This window comes from Primulina eburnea, unplaced genomic scaffold (genome assembly GCF_022965805.1).
Source record: "Primulina eburnea isolate SZY01 unplaced genomic scaffold, ASM2296580v1 ctg241_ERROPOS200780, whole genome shotgun sequence".
NCBI classification, from domain to species: domain Eukaryota; kingdom Viridiplantae; phylum Streptophyta; class Magnoliopsida; order Lamiales; family Gesneriaceae; genus Primulina; species Primulina eburnea.
In genome coordinates, this window is record NW_027331075.1 from 1 (window position 1) to 14,035 (window position 14,035).

At 33.9% G+C, this 14,035-nt stretch overlaps 3 protein-coding genes across 8 annotated transcripts; 1 reads left to right on the forward strand and 2 right to left on the reverse strand.

Annotated features, from left to right (window-relative positions):
- Positions 1-15: 15 nt before the first annotated feature.
- On the reverse strand, positions 16-1,013 carry LOC140820871 (N-acylphosphatidylethanolamine synthase-like). Its single transcript, XM_073181236.1, has 2 exons — positions 738-1,013; positions 16-221 (listed from the first exon to the last, which is right to left on the reverse strand). Exons 1-2 carry the CDS (start codon positions 941-943, stop codon positions 50-52), a joined length of 378 nt encoding a protein of 125 aa, XP_073037337.1. The 5' UTR covers positions 944-1,013; the 3' UTR covers positions 16-49.
- A 712-nt stretch (positions 1,014-1,725) lies between these two features.
- Positions 1,726-6,413, reverse strand: LOC140820877 (uncharacterized). 6 transcript variants are annotated; one of them, XM_073181244.1, is made up of 10 exons: positions 6,262-6,413; positions 5,837-5,884; positions 5,025-5,093; positions 4,771-4,919; positions 4,398-4,654; positions 3,778-3,839; positions 2,940-3,140; positions 2,249-2,387; positions 2,080-2,144; positions 1,726-1,993 (listed from the first exon to the last, which is right to left on the reverse strand). In XM_073181244.1, exons 6-10 carry the CDS (start codon positions 3,797-3,799, stop codon positions 1,980-1,982), a joined length of 441 nt encoding a protein of 146 aa, XP_073037345.1. In that variant the 5' UTR covers positions 3,800-3,839; positions 4,398-4,654; positions 4,771-4,919; positions 5,025-5,093; positions 5,837-5,884; positions 6,262-6,413; the 3' UTR covers positions 1,726-1,979. The 6 variants fall into 6 exon arrangements, with proteins under 6 accessions (XP_073037345.1, XP_073037351.1, XP_073037349.1 ...); XM_073181250.1 differs by having other exon boundaries at positions 4,398-4,660; XM_073181248.1 differs by lacking the exon at positions 5,025-5,093.
- Positions 6,414-9,944: 3,531 nt separating this feature from the next.
- On the forward strand, positions 9,945-11,901 carry LOC140820880 (2-methylpropanoate--CoA ligase CCL4-like). Its single transcript, XM_073181253.1, has one exon. The coding sequence runs from the start codon at positions 9,988-9,990 to the stop codon at positions 11,899-11,901; it is 1,914 nt and encodes a 637-aa protein (XP_073037354.1). The 5' UTR covers positions 9,945-9,987.
- The last annotated feature ends 2,134 nt before the right edge of the window (positions 11,902-14,035 follow it).

A 14,035-nucleotide genomic window follows, 5' to 3' on the forward strand; every position in this document is an offset into this window, starting at 1 on the left:
TCGTTGTGATGTAGTTGTGGGCATGAAGTATAATAAATAGCCACATCACTCATTCATCAATCAAGGAACCATTGAAACATGAAAAAAACGCACCAAGTCGGAAGAAATACGACAGCATGGAATTTTTGAAGCATATGTCTTCTGCAGCTAGTACCCATCTACCTAACTTTGGGTCCGTGATTGGGAAATCCTTAAGCCCCCACATCAACGGGTCATCCATCCTGGATCAATAGAAACTGTAATAAGTTGAGAACTTGATTCTTGCTGCATGATTCGAGATAAGAATATCATTCCAGTGTTAAATCCAATAAGACGACATAAGCATTACATTCTAAAGATACAAAATGCATAGAAACCAAATGTTTCAGTGACATTCACTACATGATTCGAGATACGACTGTTATTGCACTGTAAAATCCAACTAAATAACATAAACATTACATTCTTGAAGAACAGTACACAAGAAACCAAATCTTTCAACGAGACTTGTAAGCTGATTGCTAGACTTCTTGCCCCCAAAGGTCGTCGTTATTAGGGCTATTCAATAAAAATTCATGGAGATAGTAATAAACTCGATGAATGCAAAGATCCAGAGGTTCTACCACCAGAAGTAATCAACTGTCCAAATTAACATGCTTTTTCAATAAAACTCGACTCCTGAGAAAGCAGGATCAAATTCAAATCGAAAGGGGTCCTTTCTTTATTTCGAAAAGAAAATTACATAGAGAATGACTGACGTTGACATGTGATTGCTGACAGTGAGTAACGGGACGCCGGAAGGGCGGGATCGGACGAGGCGGAGAAGGGTTTCGACGTTGTAAACTGTGGTGGTATTGAACAGATTCACTACTGCCTTCGAGAGTGCTCCCACGGCCAAGAACACTAACTTCCGAGGTACTCCACCCAGGTGGTCCGCTCTCGCCGCCCACTCCATCTTCCTCATCCCGCCGCCGCCGACGTGACCGTTTTCCAATTTTTTGATTTCTTGTGGTTTTTTTTCAAATTAAATAATATAAATAGTAAAAGATTTTGATTAGAAAAAAAAAAAATCCTATTAATAGTAAGCCGGGCCCTTCTTCTCATTTTTTTTTTTCAAAAAAATCTTAAATTATATTTTTTAATTATACTTATTATTAATTCATTAAAGTTACTTTTAGTAATAATTTATTTCTTACTAATTTTAATAATAATTTTTTTTATAAAAAATCTGTTTTCGTCTTATTCTTGATTTATTTATTACTAATAGTTTCATTTAAGGAGTACGTGAAAGAATTTCTAGTTATTTTGAAGTGATGTTTTTAGATATTACTAGGTAGGGACACCTCAATTCTTGAGGTGTCTTACCCATATTTATAGATTAATATGAGTATTTATATTGTTTCTATAAAATAATTAATTATGTGTGTATATTTGTACAAGTCGTATTTAACAATGTAATTTTAAAAATTATATGTATTATGTGTATATTATTTTTTTACTTTCCGTCATAACAATATTCATACATTTAGCATTTCAAATTGACCTAACAAAATAAAAAAAATTGAGAAAACAAAGAATTTAAACGAATCAAATATTGATTAATTTATACCTATACATTATTATATAGCTTTTGTAGCAATAACTATATCACATATATTCGAATAAATCTTAAAAAACTATTATTTAAATTTCGTAATAATTATATTACATATATTCAAATAAATCTAAAAAAACAAACTAGATAATATATATATATAACTACCAAGAAATACCAATCCAATGAAGAAAATAACGAACACTGATTCTACTCATCCGAGTATCATATACAGAGGATGTCATTTGGAGACCATAACTCTTTCAGCGCCACAATCAAGGGCGACTTGTGGAATTCAATCAACCAAGTCTCTTCTTCTGAAAGCCACTCAAGAGTGCATACGAGAAGCAAAAAGCCTTCATCCGAGGAACGTAGATCCACCAGGAACTCTCCATATAGCAGCACGCTATGTACAAATCACTGGAAATTCCAGGTACATTAACACAAGCCTGGAAGAAGTATAGGAAAGAAATCTGGAAGCAAAATCTAAATCCAAGCAAGAGAACCTCGGTCATTAGCAGCTTGAGGACGGCCTCTAGTGGGGTGTAGGTGTTCTGTTAGCATTGAGTTCCTACGTCCACAAACAGACACCATATGAATATTGGTATATAAAATCTTGTTTACTCAAACAAAAGACGAGATTTAGAAACAAGAAGTAAGAGATAACTGAAGCACCTGCATCTACGTGTCTTTATATGGCATTCGGGAGAAGTCTCTGGAGATGAAATTGCCGGGGGTAGTTGGTGAATTAGTTTTGGAACAACAACTAAATCTCTGCCCAATACCAAGATAGCACCAGCATTATTTGAAGTACCTGAAGAAACAAACCAAAAAATGAACAAGTCAAACTTTAGAGGATAAAGTCGATGTACGAGCGAATATACATCCTATCATCATGTAAATCCATCAAAGCCTTTCAATGCATTCCCAAGAATGTTGGTTCCTCGCAAACAGCTTGGTCTCCAGTTCGTACACCTAGGAGCAACACCCAAAATACTTGGATTGAAAAACAATTAAATAAATACTCCCGAAAAAAGAAAACAAGTACATGAACAGAGAAACCCCATCTAAACCTTAATTTTGATAAAAAAAAAAAAAAAAAAAAAAAAAAAAACCAACACACCTAGAACAAATAAAATTTCGGTAATTAATTCAAATTTCCAGAATTAACGCACCCCACCAAATTCGATATAAATAAACTGGAGGATACAAGTTGAAACTAACCATTTACAACTGAAAAATCATTCCATTTTTTCATAAAGTACACATCTTTAAATATTTGACAAACCCATAATTGATAAAACTGAAGCAAGATTAGCTTTTTTTTTAAAGCGAGAAGATAAGTACCATGTCGGAAGAAACTTACCTCGAACATCGACAAAAGCCGAGCGGTGGAGAGAAGAAAGCCGAAACCCCGAACAGAAGCAGGAGAAGAGCGCAGCCGCGGTGGAGAGGAAAAAACAGAAGCCCCAAACAGAAGCAGGAGAAACGCAAACATGAGAAGCAAAGAACGGAGTAGACACGCTTTGTTGTCGGCGCTTCTCTGATGCGGTGGACAGAACCAAGGCTTCAAAACAACAAAAAAGGGAAGAGTAACCTAATATCAGCTTTCTAAGTAGCACAACTGGAAACATAACAGAAGGCAAAACTTTTTAAGAGAAGCTATTCCAACCTTAACGAATGAAAAGATCACGGAATATTCTCTTCAGATATGCATAATCAGGTTTGTCCTCAAAATGCAGTGCACGACAATAATGAAAATAAGACGCAAACTCAGTTGGATAACGCCGGCAAAGCGACTGGCCAAAAGTAACTCAATTGTTAACCCAGCATATAATTATTAAAGAGTGCATCCAACTATAATGTTCATCGCAAATTACCTCAATAGAAGTTGAAACCTTTTTCTCGCTATTTTTTTTCATATTTCTGCTTCTTAGTGTCAGCTTTTAATCACTGCCAAGGAAGATTATGCAGTACATATGTCATAGAATAGCTCAGTGCAATTTAAGAACCAAGATGACACGATTTTAAGTAATACTTACGTTCTCTCAAAAAGTACATAAGGACATATCCAAGTGATTCCAAATCATCTCTCCTACTTTACTTTGCTCTAAGAGCACACGAACAAAAATTCAACAAGTGGGAATTTGAATAACATGAATTTATGAATAAAAAAGATAAAAGGGTAGAAAACAATCACTGACCAATGCCCAGGTGAGTATTCATGCTGGCATATCGTGCGGTTCCAGTTAAGTTTTTGTTCTCCCTGCAGTCAAGATGGATGTAACTCAATATAGATTAAAAAACAATCACATATTCAGAAATACAGATTTCAGAAAACAATATCCATCATAGAATTGCATATGACATGGCCTGCAAATGAAAACTGAGAAGCAAACAAGTTGATTTGTATCACATGTATCTATTTTCTAGATTAGTCGGAATACATTTTTGTGAATGATTGTATGTTCCGTCGATAAGCCAATGGAAAAGGAAAATTTAATCAACGAAAAACAATTGTAGTAAACAAATTTGGCCAAGTAATTTTCACTCTGCAGTTATGAGTGTAATTTATACGTATAAAAAATGTAGGAATATGAATTGGTGATTAGCGTACAACATTCAAGGGCCATCAAATCATGTAGGACCATGGAGCTATACGCCTCGAGATATCTCAAAGAGCTAAAAATCCTCTAAACCAACTTAACACAATGTGAAAGCGAAACAGAAAAGGAATATTAACCCTTTCAAATTTGCAGCACAGATGCAACAAGTGGCATCTTCGCAAAGGTTACCAACAAAAAGAAACTGATTTTAATCTAACCTGTAAGGAATATGTTGGTGGGTTGAACTGTCTCTGTATTTCTTAGCCAGACCAAAATCAATGACGTACACCTGGCATCATTGTCAAATTAGCATAATACATCAGATATATATTCTAATAGAAATGTCCAAATAAAATGAAGAACAGCAGCAAGCAGTTGCCTGATTTGCACTTCGTCCCAGCCCCATGAGGAAATTATCTGGTTTGATATCCCGATGTAGGAATGACTTAGAATGGACAAACTCAACGCGATTGATCTGACACTAATATATGACAACTTATTACAGGGTCAACAATTTTATTAAAACGTTGCTAAAAATCTTATTCGTAAATTAGTAATGTGATCCAAAACAACATGTAATAAAGGACTGACCATTTGATCTGCAAGCATGAGAACCGTCTTCAGAGAAAGTTTCCTACTTAAAAAATTGAATAGATCCTCAAGGCTGGGCCCAAGCAAGTCCATAACTAAAACATTGTAATCACCTTCCACGCCAAACCATTTTACATTTGGTATCCCAACTGAAATTTGATGAATATCATGGAGTTAGAACCATCAAATATAGTCAGTGAGAGAAGTCCACGATTCGAGCAACAACAGTAAGAAAATTGTTAATAAAGTAATACTTCCGTTTGTAGAATTCTATACAAATTTGACTCATAAAGCAATTGAGGATGTTTTGTCTTCACATTTTACTGCAGATGTCAGAAAACAGAACTCGTCAAAAAGAGAGATTTCAAGATATACAACCACTCCTTAAAAACAATGATAAAAAGGAAAACAAGTGGAAATAAGGAACTTAAAACAAACAAGTGTAAATGGTTTCTTAAAACAAATAGTTGAAAGCTTGGTATCACATTTTATTCGTTAATTCTCAACCAATCAACAATAGCTATGCATATCCCATTCTGACATACACTTATGGAGTCAACAGGCACATAACGATCAAAGATTTTAAGAGACACACTCTAGCTTTTCCCCTACGCAAATGTGCTTGCACGGAATATTGTTGAATTACTACTCATAAAAAGAACTAAGAAACACTTTTCATGATCCGCCATCAACATATAAACTCTTAACGAGACACAATAAACAGTTTGAACTCCACCAAACAAGTATTGTCTGATCAGCAACTTGCTCACATAAATTATCAATGCGCATTATCAAATCTAGTTTTCCCACTGCGTGCTCCGATTGGTTTTTTAAGAATTATATATAAGAATAATTTAGTTATTTTAAACAATAAGAACAAAAGATATGAAGAAAAATTTATGAATTACACATCATTTATATATAGGGACAATTGCGAACGTTTTCTACACAACGGAAACAATAAAATATAATCTGAAAAAATTCTTTAAAATTAATCTAATTCGTAAAACATGCCATTTTCTGTAAAGTAAAGGTTCTTGAGGAGGTTAACACATAAGAAGCTTACCAATGCCAAGAAGGGAGAACGCAACGCAAAAGAGTTAAGCCCGAGAAACTGTAACAAGAAGGAGGCAGACAACACAACAGGTAAAATTTGTTTGCTGGACTTTGGTCGGTGCAATGGTGGGAAGACAAAGACCGAGGCTCCCAAACGAAGGAAGAAAATAGGAAAACGATGAGGCAAAGAAGGAAGCCAAACCCACTTGCAGTGATGTGTCGCTGGACTTTGCTCGGTGCAATGGTGGGAAGACAAAGACCGAGGCTCCCAAACGAAGGAAGAAAAGAGGAAAACGAAGAGGCAAAGAAGGAAGCCAAACCCACTTGCAGTGATGTGTCGCTGGACTTTGCTCGGTGCAATGGTGGGAAGACAAAGACCGAGGCTCCCAAACGAAGGAAGAAAAGAGGACGAAGAGACAAAGAAGGAAGCCAAACCCAGTGATCTGGTGCGGTGGAGAGCAGAGACAATCCCACATGCCATCGTGTCTTTTGTCTGTCATGTGGTGGAAGAGACACCTGTAGTGGGTGTTACCGGGAACCGGGAGGAAACTGGCCATCCCCAACTTATTCCCTCTTTTAGTATAGTAGATATATTCGATATTATAATAGTTGAGATGATTACAAAAACTATTTGAGTAGGACAACAAAATTTCTTCCTCTTTTTTCTCCTCTTCGACGCCAAAAAACCTTCATTTTTCTATCATAATATTATTACATTTTTGTTATTGGAATTAAGTTTAATAGAAATTAGATTTTTTTGTCATACACAACAATGTGTACGAACACATTAATTATAATATTAATATCAAATTACAAATGTCTAATATTCATTCTATAAATTGATTCAACAATATTTCAAATATCTAATATTATGTTACACGTAACGCGTATGTCTCAGTCATTAGTAAAGAAGTGTATGAGAACTGAGAATCAAAAGCAGAGCTTTCAGAAATAAAAATACAAAAATTGCGTCAAAAATTAATTTTTAGTAAAATTACAACAATTTATTTAACATATGTAACATATATCTCTTTCATTATCTAATTTCTTATTTCCAACTTCTCGCTAAAATTACTATTGAGCTCCTCGGCCCTTGAGACATGATTGCAAGTGTTTTCCAATTTCCAATCTTCATCTCTTCCATTTCTGCAACTTTTGGGGAGGTGTTGATATATAAATTTCGATTTCGATTTCAATTTCTGAAATTTAATCGCTTCGATTTCATTGTTAGGACATGTACGATATCATTCTAACAAAATTGACTCGTGAGACAATCTCATAAGAGTTTTTATAAAAACTTAAATGTGAGAAAGTACACATTTGAAATTAAGAAAAACGATACACCAAATATGGTTATTATGAAACCATAATACTATAATAATAATGGTACTGATTATTATTATTTAATTATGTTATTTTTAATTTGGTAAAGAAAATTATTACAATTGAGTTTGGAAATTCAGGATATGATAGCTTACTAGCATGTGCCCCCAATAGCCAGATAATGGCCCAACCGTTGTTTAAATATCATCAACCATGAAATGGGCTGAAAATCCATTTTTCTCATGGATTTCAAGAATTATTTTTCTTTTGGACCCAACACTACTTAGGTATTATATTTCATTTTTCATGTATATAAAATTTACATTCCATTTTCATATAGAAATAAAATATATTCTAAATGAAAGAAGTAAAAGACGTCACATTGATATAGATATTACTTGTTTAGAGTCTTCGACCCAAATCTTATCTCTATAAAAAAATTCTTTTACATTACGTTTGGATGAACGAAATTGACTGGAAATTTTTTTTTTATTCGAGATAAATTCAAGCAAAGACAGATACAAAAATTTGATTGTGGAGGGCAGAGAATTAGTCATCACAGATATATATATATAAAATCATCATATAACAAAAAAATAAAATCCCTCCTTTAAACTAGAAGTTGTTATATGGAGCAAACCAACTCCAGTCTTCAATAATGGTTTCCCAAAGTGCAGACTCCAAGTCTCCAAGCAGCTTTCTCATCTTCAGAAATGGAACTAATTTATAAAGGGGCTTATTTAATATATCAGCAATTGGATCCTCATCCCTGCGGTAAAGAAGATCAATTACTCCTTGCTTCACTAATCTATCAGATAGTGATATTTTACATCTATATGATTGTTTCTTCCATGAAGAACTGGATTTTTAGAAAGCTTGATCACAGAGCTGCCGTCACATAGATTTCAATAGGTCCTTGTTGCTTGAAGTTCATCTCTTCGAGTAAATTTTTTAACCACACAGCTTGGCTAGCACAAGAAGTCGCAGCTATGAATTCTGCTTCTGTAGTTGATAAAGTGACGATTGATTGTTTCTTTGAAGACTAAGAAACAACTCATGATCCCAAAATGAAAGCATATCCCGAGGTGTTTTTCCTATCATCCAAATCTCCAGCATAGTCACTATCAGCAAAATCCAGTAAATTAAATCTGATTTTTATCCTTTCTTGTAGAACAATCCAAATTCAAAAGTACCATGCAAGTATCTTAAGATCCTCTTGGCAACTAGAAGATGCATTTCTGTTTAGATAGACTTACAGAATATATAATGTATGGCCTTGTTGGCTGCTGTTGTTAAATACATTAAACTTCTCACAATTTTCCAGTAGAGTGTGCTGTAAACTATTTTTCTTTCATAATCTCTAGTTAACTTTAGACCAAACTTTGTTGGCGTGCTTGCTGCATTACAATAATTCATTCGAAACTTGCTAGAATGTGTTGGATGAAAAGAAAATTGATAATAACTTCATTCGACAAGCTATAAAATATATTATTTTCAATCTTATTAATTCAACAATCATTTGAGTATTCATCTCTCATTCAATCATGATTAATAATATTCGTAACATAAAATATTATCTCCATTCTAGCGATTGCGATTGATAAAATCAAAACCAAAGTCCACATGTTTTTAAATTATTAGATATGGCTAATCTCTTCTTGTTTGAACTATCTTTCTAGAAATATCACCAAATTTGGATGTGGTACGTTATTTGTTGTGTAAGTGACAAAAGCTTAAAAGCTTGGATGTGGTACGTTATTTGTTGTGTCGGCTCAAAAAAAGGTTCGCATATACTGTAAGAGGGTTAGAGATCTTACTCCAATTGTTACATAACAAAGTAAAAAGGGAAATCTTTCGCTGCAATATCGGGTGTGCTCTATACCCAATCCAATGACTCATACTTTCAATCAAATAAATCTTACCCTTAATTAATTAAATGCATGCATGAAATCCAAATTACCTATATTTTACATGTATAGTGTGATATTCGTTTGTCCCACATGGTAAAAACTAAATATTTAAAATGAGTTTATGATAAGCTACAATGAGCTTTTATAATATTTTGGATTAATCATTTTTTTAAAACGAAAACGAATACAAAATAATTATTATAAGAATACATTGTGTAATCGTGTAAGCACATGCCCAGTGTAGGTTGTGACATATACCATTAAAAACTAGTAATGGTCCAATTTCATCCATTAAATTATTAATTCAAGATATATGTTAGGGATAGCGTAACCAACCCTCCGCCAACAATTAATCAAAGCTCTACATAGATAGGTTTAAATACACATAAAAAAACAATCAAATTTACATACTTAAACAAATATATAAGAGCCAAACTTTACGAGCACAATCCCCCAACTTAACACGTCAAACTTTCAAACACAACGTGTAATTATTTTGGTAGTTTCGTAATCTCAAAATTAATGGGTTATCATTTGTATAACCCTAGTTGTACATAAAGCTTAACTCGATTTTTTATTTGACTTCTGAAATGTGAATATTTTATGATGTCACGTCTGCAATCTTTGTATCATTTTAAATTTTTTTGGTGTCATATTAACATTTTAATGAGATATGACTAAAAAATAAAGAAAAAAAAAGTTAATTTATGAAATCAAACTTTGAATATTTGATTAATTAAAAAAGAAGAAGTCAATATACCTAAATTTTTCTTTAATTTCCTCTGAATAGATACACGCTATATATCAACTAATGCTAATAAGCAGCTACATTAATGCAACATATCTTATAATTTTACAAAGCATATATATATATATATATATATATTTCATAACCAAAGAGCAAGCTTGCAGCTGGAAAACCAGAACCATGTATCCACTTGAGCAATCTCCTGCAAATTATAATTCTAGGCTTCTTTCGTCACCATATCTCCAAGAAACTCACACCCTCCCGTGGAAGAAATCATGGAAACCGAGTTGTAAAAAGTTTAATTCCAGGGCTGCAACAAAATGCATCATTCAACCTTCAGAATCCGTGCCTCTCATGAATAAAAAATCTGTCGAATCTGTCGTTCAAGAAACTGAACGATTCACAGAACACAAGGTGAAGCAGGGATCTTCTGCGGCGAATTCAACCCCTCTCACCCCTATAGGGTTCTTGGAAAGGGCTGCTGTTGTTTATGGAAACTGCCCTTCTGTTATTCACAACGAGAAAACTTATACATGGTCTGAAACTCACGCCAGATGTGTGAGATTGGCCTCTTCGATTGTGTCGCTAGGCGTCAAGAAAGGCGAAGTTGTTTCTGTAGTGGCACCCAATATCCCTGCGATGTGTGAGCTCCATTTTGCGGTTCCTATGTCTGGCGCCATTCTTAATAATGTTAATCTTCGGCTGGATGCGAAAGCGATCTCCAATCTGCTACAGCACAGCGAGTCTAAGCTTGTGTTTGTTGATTATCAAGCATCTTCGTCAGTCCAGGAAGCTGTTTCATTGTTTCCTCCGAATCTGCAGCGCCCGATTTTAGTTCTGATCACAGAAGATAATGGAGATGATTGTCAGATCAATGGGAAAGATGATCATTACAAGATAATTTACGAAAAAATGGTCGAGAATGGTGATGCTGGTTTCAAATGGATTAGACCAGACAGCGAGTGGGAACCGATTACATTGAATTACACCTCCGGCACCACCTCTTCTCCTAAAGGAGTGCTGAACAGCCACCGAGGAGCATTCTTGATCGCAATGGATTCATTGCTTGATTGGTCTGTTCCAAAGCAGCCTGTGTACCTGTGGACACTTCCTATGTTCCACGCCAACGGGTGGTCCTACGCCTGGGGCATGGCCGCCGTTGGCGGAGTTAATGTGTGCCTCCGCCGTGTCGATGGACCCTCCATCTGTGAAGCATTACGCAAGTATAAAGTAACAAATATGTGTGGCGCACCAGTGGTGCTTAGCATGATAACAAATTACCTTGGCGGGAAACACCTTGATAGTCCAGTTCAAATCATGACCGCAGGAGCACCGCCTCCCGCGGCTGTTCTCGGCCTAGCGGAGAAATTAGGTTTCATCGTGAGTCATGGCTATGGGTTGACGGAGACCGGCGGGCCGGTGGTATCATGCACGTGGAAGAAAGAATGGAACAATCTGCCAGCCCTAGAAAGAGCCAAACTGAAAGCAAGACAAGGAGTGGCAACCATCGGATTCGCAGAGGCCGACGTCGTGGATCCCGAAACTGGGGCGAGCGTGAAAAGGGACGGAACAACAATCGGAGAAATCGTGTTAAAAGGTGGATCCGTGATGCTTGGGTATCTCAAAGATCCCGAAGGAACTTCGTATTGCATGAAAGACAATGGCTGGTTCTACACTGGAGATGTAGGCGTGATGCACCCGGATGGATACTTAGAAGTGAAAGACAGATCCAAGGATATCATCATCTGCGGCGGCGAGAATCTAAGCAGTGTTGAGATGGAGTCTGTGCTTTACTCCCAACCGGCGGTTAAAGAAGCGGCTGTGGTTGCTCGGCCGGATACTTTCTGGGGCGAGACGCCGTGCGCGTTCGTGAGTTTGAAGGAGGACGTGAAAGACAAGCCAACGGAGAAAGAGATAAGAGAATTCTGCAAGGCGAGGATGCCGCTTTATATGGTCCCAAGAACGGTGGTTTTCATGGCAGAGCTTCCGAAGACTTCGACTGGTAAAATCCAGAAATTTCTGCTCAGAGATATGGCGAAAGCTTTGCCCCCGAAGTCAACTGTGAGCGAATCCGATAAAATAAATAATGCATAAGACTCAATTTCTAAGCATCAGAAGTAAAATATTGGTAATTTTTCAGACTCTAACTGATTCAACCAAAATGGCTCACAATCTTTCTATAAAAATTAATCAATAGGAAAAAAAAAAACTTTTGTTCATTTGGTATGGAAAGCGAATTCATGTTACTAAATATTTATCGTTGTAAGATATATTGTTCGACATATACTACTAAATAATAAAAAAAATCAATATAGGATGTAAAATTGTAAATTTGTGTTTTATCAGATTTAAGTGTTGTGTCAAATGTTATAAAATTTAAGACAACATGCAACAGAATATTATATTTTGTAACACAAATTGACTTTAAATAAATTGATAGACAAGTTTAAATTTGCACAAGCATTTATGACAAAAATTAATCACTAGAAAACCAAACAATTTACAAAAACCTATCACTAATGATTAAGACTAAAATCATTTTCCTCAACACGTTGAAAAAATAAAAACTTTCTAAAATATCCAACAGTAATAAAACATCAATTAAGAAAGCAAAAACGTAATGCCAAAAGAGGAGCCACGAAAACGGTCTTCAGCCAACTTCGTTACGGATGTTGTCTGCATATGTCCCCAACATTCAAGGCAACACGCGCAATCACCACTCTTCAAAACATCATGATCCTTGATGACTTATTTTTCTGATATTCACGGCATGCACAAGTGCGTATATGTATGTTCGTGTATCAAGAACCTCTTTACCAATGTCCTTACCTATTGCACAAAGAAAATAAGAGTTTAATTAGAAATAAACTTTTTTTAAATATTAATACCATATTTCATTAAATCATTATCATAAATAGAATATCTAAAATATATTTACATAATTATCTCATTATCTTAGAAAGACAAAATCTAACAAGATATTATATGAAATCAAATTAACAAGGAAAAACTAATATTAAGGAAATCATTTAAATCTTATGAATTAAATCAATCAAATTTGGAATTATTATTTCTCTTCAATCCTATATTTAAAATAGGATTATATGAAGTTACACGTTGAGTTAAAAAATGAATTTAAAATTACAAAACTATTTAAATATTTTTTCCAAACTCATTTCTCAAAATATTCTTTGTTTTTGTTTTTGTTTTTGTTTTTACTAAGCTGTTTCTCAATATATTTCGCTAAAAATTTATATGAGACGATTTCACGCATCGTATTTTGTGAGAAGAATATTTTATTTAATTCATCTATGAAAAAATATTATTTTTTATTATGAATATCAGTAAGATTGACTCGTGTCACATATAAAAGTCATATATTTCTTTTCAAATCGTGACAATGCCCCGGCGGGTAAAGGAATAACGATCGTCTCTTATTCAAGTATTAATAATTGTTTATCATTTGTGTATTTAGTATTCAGTTCAGTTTTTGCATTCGCTTGCTTTTGAGGAAAAATTGAATAATAATAATTATTATTTTTGATCATATATAATTAGTCTAATTTTAATAAAGAAAAAAAAGTAAGTATATAAATATTTATAAATATGTTAAGAATTAGATTATGTCAAAAGCGTGCTTTTAAAAATAGTTTCTTTGCCAAATATTATGTAATATAGCCTTTTATGATCCAATAATCCTAAAAAACCTTTCTTTATTATTTTTCCCTGTATCAAAAAATCTATAGCTTAATGGAAAAAAAATTCTTTTTTAAAATTATTGAAATAAAATTAGTTCATTACGCATTATTTCTTTTTGTAATAAACAATTGATGTTAGTAATAAATTTATATGGATACAAATAATAAAAAAATAAATTTATAATATTAATAATAATGAGAATTAGTTAAAATAATAATAATTACCGTTATAGTTTAAAAATAATGAATCTGTAATAAATATATATAACTATAAAAACAAATCAAGTAATACAAAGATTTTAAAAAGATATTTTTGGAATTCAACATCATTGAGCACACACAATTCCTGTTCATTATAAAAATTATTATATATATATAAATATAAATATAATTTAAAATATAATAATTTAAGAAAAAATATAATTTCTAATACCTAGTGCTATCTTCGATCCAAATCTTACTCTTTTACAATTTATTAAATGCACTTTTAGGTATCTCTATAATTGAAAATGATCGGAGGCCCAACATTT

Excerpts from the sequence above, each read along its gene's own strand:
- LOC140820877 (XM_073181248.1), bottom strand. The coding sequence starts at position 3,799 with ATGAATACTCACCTGGGCATTG. Across the intron at positions 2,388-2,939 it reads GGCTTTTGTCGATGTTCGAG|GTACTTCAAATAATGCTGGT; the intron begins GTAAGTTTCTTC and ends TTGTTTCTTCAG. Across the intron at positions 2,145-2,248 it reads ATAAAGACACGTAGATGCAG|GAACTCAATGCTAACAGAAC; the intron begins GTGCTTCAGTTA and ends TTGTGGACGTAG.
- LOC140820871 (XM_073181236.1), bottom strand. The coding sequence starts at position 943 with ATGAGGAAGATGGAGTGGGCGGCGAGAGCGGACCACCTGGGTGGAGTA. Across the intron at positions 222-737 it reads GTCAGCAATCACATGTCAAC|GATGGATGACCCGTTGATGT; the intron begins GTCAGTCATTCT and ends CTATTGATCCAG.
- LOC140820880 (XM_073181253.1), top strand. The coding sequence starts at position 9,988 with ATGTATCCACTTGAGCAATCTCCTGCAAATTATAATTCTAGGCTTCTT.